The sequence below is a fragment of the Oncorhynchus keta genome, chromosome 31 (assembly GCF_023373465.1).
Source record: "Oncorhynchus keta strain PuntledgeMale-10-30-2019 chromosome 31, Oket_V2, whole genome shotgun sequence".
NCBI classification, from domain to species: domain Eukaryota; kingdom Metazoa; phylum Chordata; class Actinopteri; order Salmoniformes; family Salmonidae; genus Oncorhynchus; species Oncorhynchus keta.
In genome coordinates this window covers 8,135,319-8,145,099 of record NC_068451.1, presented here as the reverse complement: position 1 = coordinate 8,145,099, position 9,781 = coordinate 8,135,319, and the positions used below count along the sequence as shown (strand labels likewise).

At 45.9% G+C, this 9,781-nt stretch overlaps 1 protein-coding gene across 19 annotated transcripts in view; it reads left to right on the top strand.

Moving 5' to 3' along the window:
- The window catches only part of LOC118364304 (sodium/hydrogen exchanger 1-like), an 80,124-nt gene that overhangs the window by 66,362 nt on the left and 3,981 nt on the right, over positions 1-9,781 (top strand). The window contains exons 7-18 of one of the 19 annotated variants that reach the window (XM_052489437.1): positions 688-758; positions 1,100-1,276; positions 1,567-1,690; positions 2,255-2,356; positions 3,445-3,526; positions 4,714-8,246; positions 8,312-8,557; positions 8,656-8,723; positions 8,767-8,840; positions 8,880-9,032; positions 9,119-9,188; positions 9,433-9,742. In XM_052489437.1, coding sequence (XP_052345397.1) covers positions 688-758; positions 1,100-1,276; positions 1,567-1,690; positions 2,255-2,356; positions 3,445-3,526; positions 4,714-5,081 — 924 coding nt within the window. In that variant the 3' untranslated portion in view covers positions 5,082-8,246; positions 8,312-8,557; positions 8,656-8,723; ... (2 more) ...; positions 9,119-9,188; positions 9,433-9,742. Of the gene's footprint in view, positions 1-687; positions 759-1,099; positions 1,277-1,566; positions 1,730-2,254; positions 2,357-3,444; positions 3,527-4,713; positions 8,558-8,655; positions 8,724-8,766; positions 8,841-8,879; positions 9,033-9,118; positions 9,189-9,388; positions 9,743-9,781 lie in introns of those variants that run through there. The other 18 variants (XM_052489424.1, XM_052489422.1, XM_052489432.1 and 15 more) reach the window with 18 other exon arrangements.

Sequence of the window (9,781 nt, the reverse complement as noted above, 5' to 3'; positions counted from 1 at the left end):
TGGGGCTGACCCTGACCTATTGTGTCACCTTGCCTGAGGCTTTCATTATAAAGTACTATTGCGAGAAATGGGAACGTTTTCTTCGACCAGTGATAGAACTGATGCAGAAACTACTGTCAAGAAAATCCCTTCGCTGCCCAAGAACATTGCTATGCGTGTCGATGTCGATGCGAATTTCAAATAAATTCAGTGGCACGACCAAAACTGCTTGTTCCCATAGCAACTCCGCATGTCAAACTGTCCCTGTGCAGAACTGTCACAGCGGTGGCCATAATCAAAATACAGGAACAGAATTGACCACCGACCGAACGTCATCTGTCAGTGCCTATTTCTCTGCTTCAATCTGTGAGTGTGATGGACATCATCTAGGCCTAATGCTCTCTCTATTGGCCAGATTGTGGCTAATTCCTGTTGCAAGTGGGAGAATCTCCATGGAGAAAAGGCTATTTAGGGGAAAATCCCAAAAATGACAAAATGGTGGCCTGTGTGATGGGGAAAATACACCGCTCTGTACTATTTACATGTAATAGAGACAGGAAAAAGTAGTAACAGATTAGGCTTGGTTACACTTTTTACTTCCCTTTTTAAAAAAAATGTTTAAAAAAAAAAAGCATTTCAAATATCTGTCCCTCTTGTTGGTTAGCGTAGATACAATATTTAGACGTAAGCGTTGCTTTCTCCCCCTAGTTCCTGGACCACCTGCTGACTGGCATTGAGGACATCTGTGGACACTACGGCCATCACCACTGGAAAGACAAGTAGGTAGCAAAGGAAGGACCACGTCTAGAACACCACGTCTAACTGGATCGATCTCTCTGGTGGAGTCCCTCCTTTTTAGAGCGTTATGATCAAAACACTGGGCTCATCCTATAGAGGTCTGTTTTCACAGTGTGTGTTCCTGCCAGTGGCAACATGGTTTCCTAGTGTTGTGTGTGTGTGTGTGTGTGTTCTACTCATATTCAAGAGCTTTTCATCAATGAACCTTTATAAGGTTTTAATGAGGCTGGTTATGGCTGTGTACTATGGAGGGAACAAGACATGGAGGCAATTGGATAAAAGGACTCGAAGGTTGACTTGTTTTCTCGTCTCTCCCCTTCAGGCTAAACCGCTTCAACAAGAAGTACATAAAGAAGTGCCTGATAGCGGGCGAGCGCTACAAGGAGCCGCAGCTCATCGCCTTCTACCACAAGATGGAGTTCAAGCAGGCCATCGAGCTGGTGGAGAGCGGCGGGGGCGTCAAGCTGCCCTCCGCCGTGCCCTCGCAGGTCTCCATGCAGTGAGTGCTCCGCCCTCGTTCCTCCTCCAGCTCCTTTTTAAGCTCACCAGCGCTACACTTAATAGCCATTTCCACATTGTCTGCGAGCGCCAGAGAGGTTTGAAAGTCAAGAGGCTGAACGATAAATGACATCCTGTAAATAACTGGTATGGGAGAATGTGCCTGAATATTTCTCGTGAATGTTACAGGAAGTAATTGCCAAGTGAGTTAGAGCTTGGTAATGGCCAACAGCAACCATAGTTATCCATGGAGTCAATGTGTCTCTTGTTTTTCTCCGTCCTCTCTCCCAGGAACATCCAGCCCAAGAAGCTGCCGCCCCCTGTAGCAGAGCGGGCCCTGCCTCAGTTCACCAAGGGCCGTGAGGAGGAGATCAGGAAGATCCTCAGGAGTAACCTGCAGAAGACCCGCCAGAGGGTGAGCGCTGATCCAGGATCAGATTTACCCTCTTGCGGGGTAAGGGGTAGCATTGACATCTGAGGGGTAACATTAGGAGGGCAACTGCAAAGCTGATCTCAGATCCATTTTTTTGGGGGTTATGCTCTCAGCTAGTAATGTAGGAATTCAGATGCTCACTCTGTTTGCAAAGAGAAGACAATTTGCCAATTTAGCAGAACCTTTTATCCATAGCGACTTAGTCATGCTTGCATACATTTTTACATACATTGCTTCATTTGTCATGTCCTCATTAGTATTGTCAAACGTAACATCTCTTAAGATATTATAGTACTGAAGTAGTCGTGAGCCTGTATCGTTATGAATACAAGTGTGCATTGTTGCTGTGTGGTCCTAGACGAGACCTCCCTGTCCCGTGGTGTGAGTTGAATGAATGTGCTTTGTCTCTCCTTCCTCCCAGCTGCGCTCCTATAACAGATCCACTCTGGTGCCTGGAAAGTGTATTATCATTATTATTATTATTATGTGCTCAATAGCATTCCTGTCCCATAGTGTGAGTTGAGTGTGTGTTGTCTCTCCCTCCAGCTGCGCTCCTACAACAGACACACTCTGGTGGCCGATCCCTTCGAGGACGGATGGAACGACTTCCTCCTGAAGAAGCAGAGGTTGATCGACCTAGAGAAGAAGGTAAGACCAGCAGACTCTCCTAGCCTGGTTAAACCAGATTGAATGCTGCGTTCACCATTGTTGTGCTCACTTAGTCTGGAATTCTACCAGTTCAATAGAACTATATTTATCACCTCATGGGCAAACAATACATAAAATAGACTGATACGTGCAATCCTCCCAAAAGTTACTGGTCCAAACAGCCTACTCTTTGAAAGAGGGTGGATTAAGGATGGAAGCCCACGTGGCCAAACGCTGCTCTTTTGATCTGGTCAAAACATCTGTTCTTCTGGGTGAAACGATGAAATGTGGCAAAATCAGTTTTGGAAGCCATGCTAAGACTCCCCCAGACATAGAGAGAACTTCAACAGACAACCAGACACAAAGTTCTCTCATTACTCACAGTTGTAAACGTTCTTTCTTTCTTCACATTAATTTAGCCTAACTCTGATGGATTTAGTCAGTGTCCCACCCCCTCCATTCAATTAATTTGCCTGACACAATCAGTTCCTGATTCATTTATGCAGCCTTGTGGCCCGACGGCCAACTTGCAATGAATCAGTCTCTATGTAATGAAAATGGAAGCAACACATAAATAGAACAGATTTTTAAAAAGGACACTGTAGACTGAGGACTCTGCTGATCCCAGCAGAATGGTTTTATTTAGAAAATTAAATAACATTTTGATTGAATATAACTTTTTAAAGGAGAGTTGAGGAAAACGCTGATCCCCGACAGACCGGTAGACACAATTTAGTGACCTGTCAAACTTTTAATGGCACTTTTGTCTTCAGGATGTGTCTTGGTTGGGCTTTATGATATTGTCAGTCATATTGTGTTGTATTGATTTGGTGTAGGCCTATCTAGTGTTTGGATGTATTGCTGTAATGCATTTCTTTCTGTATAGTTGACCTCACTAAAATAATTTCCATTAAAATGGACAACGTATCCTATTGTATTGTAAGTAATATGGCTGTATGGCGCTATGCTTTAATCTAAAGTGACTGGCAGTCGCCGACCATACAGTATCCACTACGTGTGTCTGATGTGGGAATTGAACCCACAACCCTTGTATATTGAAACGGTTGCTTGTGTGTGCCTGTGAACAGATGACAGAGATGAGTAACTACCTCACAGTCCCTGGCGCAATTCCTGACTCCCCCACCATGTGCAGAGCCAGACTGGCCTCGGGTGAGTCCATCCTACACCCACATCACACTCTGACGCTCCCCTCTTACACTATTTTTCCAACGCTCTACCGTTACTGGTCTGGCGCTGATATTTCCATTCAAATGGTCCTTTCCAGCATGGTTCCAGCAACTATGGTGGATGTGTAACCAGGTTAGAGTGGCTTGGCTTAGTAGTGTGAATCAACAGTTGTTGCAAGGTTCCTTTTGAAGCAACAGGAAAGATGATGGAAGCAAACTTGTTCCGTCGCAGAGCTTTTGGGCACATTTGCACTTTATCACTTGAAAAAATATATTTTGATGTCGTTTTGAGGCGAGAGGAACCCGTTTACTTCACACGTAGTATACTTAGTTTGGCAAGATTGTACAGTTTGTAATGTTTAAGGGCTGTCAACGACGCTATCTGCAGAATGCACTATTATATTACGCTGTTATACAGTAGGCTACTCCACCTTTTTATGGTATTTCGACTGGAAATATGTTTGCATGTGTAAGTTGGCATGTAAAGCAGCATTGCGCTTGGTTTCATTGTAGGCAGTGGTTTGAAAGCTGAGAAGGGAGGGACCAAAGTAATTCCAGGTATGTAGTACAGTCCTAGTGAGTGTAGAAGGCGATGAGCTGTGGCGACCAATGGCCTCGGCTACAGTCTTACTGTATATGCATGTAAATGTTGCTCGCTTCCATTTGTCAATGCGATACCCATGATTCTAGCATACATTTGATTGACATGATCAGGTTACGGCATGATGCAGCTCCACAGTTGTGGTGTAATTGTCTGTTCATGATTGTGCATAAAAAAATAAATAATAATGTGAGTCTTTTTGTGAATGTGTATTGTATGTCTATTTTTGTTCGGGGAACAGTTGAAGTATTTGTTCTAGTCAGGGTTGGCCAACCCTAGTCGTAGAGAGGCACCGTGTGTGAGCCTGCTGTTCTAGCCCAGCTCAGCACTAGCACACCTGCTTCGACTAAACAAGCCATGCCACGACGCGGTGGAATGTTCAGAAATTCAAGGTATTATATGGAACAAACATACACTTAACGTGTAGAATGGGAATGAAGTAAGCTCTATTCGTGACATTTCTATCTGCGACGTTACACGTTTGCCTCCTCAACGTGCGCTCGGGTTGGCCTCCCCCGTTTTGGAGTAATGTACCGTGTGCTAACCCTTTCCTTGCTTGCCCCGCGCAGACCCCAACGCCTTCTACAACATCAAGGCGTCCTCAGACGGCGTCCCTACCATCCAGGTGGACCTGGCCTCCCCCCAGTCCCCGGACTCTGTCAACATGCTGAACGAGTTCTCCAAGGAGGGTGCCACGGGCCTGGGTCAGAGGGAGGGTGCCACGGGCCAGGGCCTGGGTCAGAGGGAGGGTGCCACGGGCCTGGGTCAGAGGCAGGGGGCTGACCGGGATGAGGATCGAGGCCTGATGATGAAGCCGGCCGGGAAAGGGGAGAAGGGAGAGGAAGAGGGGGGCAACAAGAACCCAGGGCTGATGAGGTGTCTGAGTGACCCGGGACCCAGTAATGAGGACGAGGAGGATGAACCATTCCTTCCCTAAAAAACAACTAGCTCCTTCCATTGCGAGGAATAGGGAGGGGCCTGGTTGTAGCGGCTCCTTCCCATGAGCGGGGCACTACAGGGGAAAGGTCCACTTCCTCTCACTCCACCACCACCTCATTTGAGTTTGCTATCCCATTGGTTGAGGAACAAATAAAGCCAAAACTGGACTTGGGACATAACTTGATTTATGAACCAAAAGAGAAAAGGATACTAAATAGCCATCTTTTTTCAATAGTTGTCATTGCTCTTTTTTCGTTGTTTAAGTGATAGGAAGGCAGTCGCCACCTTGGCTGATCTTGGGCTCGGTGGAAATTATCCCGAGAGACAGGGGAACATAATTATGCGTTACCAAAGGGTTGGACTGGTTTAGTCACAGACAATGTTCCACATTTTGTCGTCATAACGTTTACGATCGGTCTTCTACTTTCAAGAAAAGTTGGCCTCTTTTTTTTTTTTTGTCAGACAGAGTAAACCCCCTTTCACTAGGTGCATTGTATCAGACAATTAACCTCTTAAACTGCATGTTTTTAATTTAAGGGTTGATATGAGGCTGTTGTTTATGTGGTTGTCTTTTGTCATCGTTTGTCCTTCAGTTGGTCAGGGTTCTACGTGGTGTACTCGGTGCTGTACACTGGATGTACTTCACACTGTAATGTCTGTCGAGTTTAGCACAGTGAAAACCCCTTTCTTCACCACCTCGCCTATTGAGACCCTAAGTCTAAGGAATGTGTCAATCGCCAGACTTGGAAATGTAATGTTGCATCGCCGTTTAAAGCGCCTCCTCTCTATTTGAATCGAACATACAAAATCGGCAGCATCGCTGAGATGTGTATGCTGTGCAGTAGAAGATCATTTACATACAAGAAGGATTGTGATGCAACACCAAGAGATTTGTTGATCTTGAATGGACTTCACTCCCCTATATAAGCCGATCCCTAAAATCACACCAAATACTGTTATACTCCTGACACCCAGCCAAAAAAAAACTGTTTTGAGTTCAAATAATTTACAAAGACAAATTTGTATGTGCACTGTAGTGGACATAAAGAAAAAGTTGATAGTAAATATGAAACATGTATATTACAGTAGGTAAACATAGTTGTCACATCCTGATGTCTACTACAGAGGGCATTTATAAACACTCTTATTTAGCTCGTATTGAATTTGGAAAAAAATGGTTACACTGCTCTGAAAACCATCCACATTCTTTCTAAGATATTTACTAGAAGGAATTTCAATTCAAACTCACAAAAATGACAATTACACAAATACATACACTTACCTTCTTACCACAGCATATGCTAATTGTGTTGGCAGCCATTTTGAAAATCCAGGAAGAGAACGTTATCTAGGCCACACCCCCACTCATGTGATATCATTGGATAAACCCAGAATGTCCTACAACAGGACTTAACCTAGTGGCATGTCAAAGAGAGTGGCCAAAAATGAATGGTTGGGTCTCAGGAGGATATGTTACAAGTTCCCTTTAAGAAAAGGCTCTAGTATGGGCCATTTCAGAACCATTTTGTGGCGTTTTCTCCATCTTACAATTCATGTTGCATCTTATGACTCTGATCTATTCTCTCTTTGCACCTTATTCACATCAAGTATTTTTTTTTACATTTTTAAAAGACCCCGTTGCCGGTTTAACGTTCCTCATTTGGTTTTTAGCGCTCCCCTTTTGAAAATGTAGTGTTCCATAACCATTTTGGAGTTTTAGGCATCACTGTGAAGGATATGTGGGTGGACTGAACAGATATTTTGTCGTCGAACCACCTCAATGGCCCAGAATATATATTTACGCGTCCACCATCACAGGTATGTTGACTTTGTCAATCCACAACAGACACAATCATGACACGCAGGTTAAAATATCAAAACCAACGATGTTAATTTGGGGCAGGTCGAAACACACATTTAAAAATTCATATACATTTAACCAGCTAGCTAGTTTATCCTAGGAGATGGACACCGGGTTGTTATTATACCTGACATGCATACGGTCCGATTATTAGCTGGTTCATGGTAGAATCTTTGACCCGGAGTCAAAATCGTGCTTCTCTACTCCGATGAATCCACAGGTAAAAAGGGAAACCTAGTTAGTTTTTCAGTTCGTTATCTCTAGTTAATCGCTCCTCGTTTTGTCTTTCAAGCTTTCGCGTGGGTTTGTGTCTTCCTGATATCCAATAAGGAGGGGACTTGCAGTGCGACCAATGGAGCATGTTATTTAAAATGCTGCCCTGGAGATACAGGCATGGGCAGAAGTAGCAGTTCAATGCAGTGTATTGGTGTGAAATGTGTATAGCGATATATTGATTATAACCATTTAATTGAACGATGCCCTTTTTAAAGCATATGCCATGATGTGATCTTGTCAATGCAAACGAAGAGGTCATCACGGGCTAGCTAGTTGTAAGCAAATTCACATCTGAACGCAAGAGCCAGCACCTATTCTGCTCGCACAACAGCGTAAGGCTAATCTAGGGTTTGTCTAAAACTATGAAAACCTTGTCATGTACAGTATATGGTTGTATAGGAATTATGTATACAGTGCATTGCTTCTCTTTTCTACACCAAGCCTTAGGATCAATAGGAATAATTAATTTGATTTGAAAAGGCTGTTAGCTATATTGTCAATGTGATTACTGTTGTTCATCGATCTGAACATCTCAACGGGACATTCAACCACTTTTAGGTGCAAAGTAAATTGCACCTAACATTGATTCAATAGCGTAGCAACCCCTCATCCCACCTACTGTATAACCATCTTAGATTTGTAACATGAGTGACAACTTTAGCTGGAGTCTGTAACTGTCTCAACTAGAGAAGCCTAAGATGTCCAAGACCGTGGCCTAGTTTGCTGGCTGTCACCTTGGTGTTAGAATGACCCTTGTCCCTCTCTGACCTCTGTGTGCTATCACTTTATGCCAAGAGAGTAAGAGAGGGGTCTCCTTACAGCTTAGGAGAGAGAGAGGTCTCCCTACAGTTTAGGGGAGGAGAGAGAGGTCTCCTTACAGCTTAGAGGAGAGAGAGAGGTCTCCTTACAGCTTAGAGGAGAGAGAGAGGTCTCCTTACAGCTTAGAGGAGAGAGAGAGGTCTCCTTACAGCTTAGAGGAGAGAGAGAGAGGTCTCCTTACAGCTTAGAGGAGGAGGGAGGAGAGAGGTCTCCATACAGCTTAGGGGAGGAGAGAGGTCTCCATACAGCTTAGAGGAGGAGGGAGGAGAGAGGTCTCCATACAGCTTAGAGGAGAGAGAGAGGTCTCCATACAGCTTAGAGGAGAGAGAGAGGTCTCCATACAGCTTAGAGGAGAGAGAGGTCTCCATACAGCTTAGAGGAGAGAGAGAGGTCTCCATACAGCTTAGAGGAGAGAGAGAGAGGTCTCCATACAGCTTAGAGGAGAGAGAGAGAGGTCTCCATACAGCTTAGAGGAGAGAGAGAGAGGTCTCCATACAGCTTAGAGGAGAGAGCGAGAGGTCTCCTTACAGAGAGGAGGAGGAGGGAGGAGAGAGAGGTCTCCTTACAGCTTAGAGGGAGAGAGAGAGGTCTCCTTACAGCTTAGAGGAGGAGAGAGGTCTCCTTACAGCTTAGAGGAGGAGGGAGGAGAGAGGTCTCCTTACAGCTTAGAGGAGGATAGAGAGGGTCTCCTTACAGCTTAGAGGAGGAGGGAGGAGGGAGGAGAGAGGTCTCCTTACAGCTTAGAGGAGGAGGGAGGAGAGAGGTCTCCTTACAGCTTAGGCGAGGAGGGAGGAGAGAGAGGTCTCCTTACAGCTTAGGCGAGGAGGGGGGAGGAGAGAGGTCTCCTTACAGCTTAGAGGAGGAGAGAGAGGGTCTCCTTACAGCTTAGGCGAGGAGGGAGGAGAGAGGTCTCCTTACAGCTTAGAGGAGGAGGAGGAGGGAGAGAGAGGTCTCCATACAGCTTAGAGGAGGAGGGAGGAGAGAGAGAGAGAGGTCTCCTTACAGCTTAGAGGAGGAGGAGGAGGAGAGAGAGAGGTCTCCACACAGCTTAGAGGAGGAGGGAGGAGAGAGAGAGAGAGGTCTCCTTACAGCTTAGGCGAGGAGGGAGGAGAGAGAGGTCTCCTTACAGCTTAGAGGAGGAGAGAGAGGGTCTCCTTACAGCTTAGGCGAGGAGGGAGGAGAGCGAGGTCTCCTTACAGCTTAGAGGAGGAGGAGGAGGGAGAGAGAGAGGTCTCCATACAACTTAGAGGAGGAGAGGAGGGAGAGAGAGGTCTCCTTACAGCTTAGGCGAGGAGGGAGGAGAGCGAGGTCTCCTTACAGCTTAGAGGAGGAGGAGGAGGGAGAGAGAGAGGTCTCCATACAGCTTAGAGGAGGAGGAGGGAGAGAGAGAGAGGTCTCCTTACAGCTTAGGCGAGGAGGGAGGAGAGAGAGGTCTCCTTACAGCTTAGAGGAGGAGAGAGAGGGTCTCCTTACAGCTTAGGCGAGGAGGGAGGAGAGAGAGGTCTCCTTACAGCTTAGAGGAGGAGGAGGAGGGAGAGAGAGAGGTCTCCATACAACTTAGAGGAGGAGGGAGGAGAGAGAGGTCTCCTTACAGCTTAGGCGAGGAGGGAGGAGAGAGAGGTCTCCTTACAGCTTAGAGGAGGAGGAGGAGGGAGAGAGAGAGGTCTCCATACAACTTAGAGGAGGAGGGAGGAGAGAGAGAGGTCTCCTTACAGCTTAGGCGAGGAGGGAGGAGAGAGAGA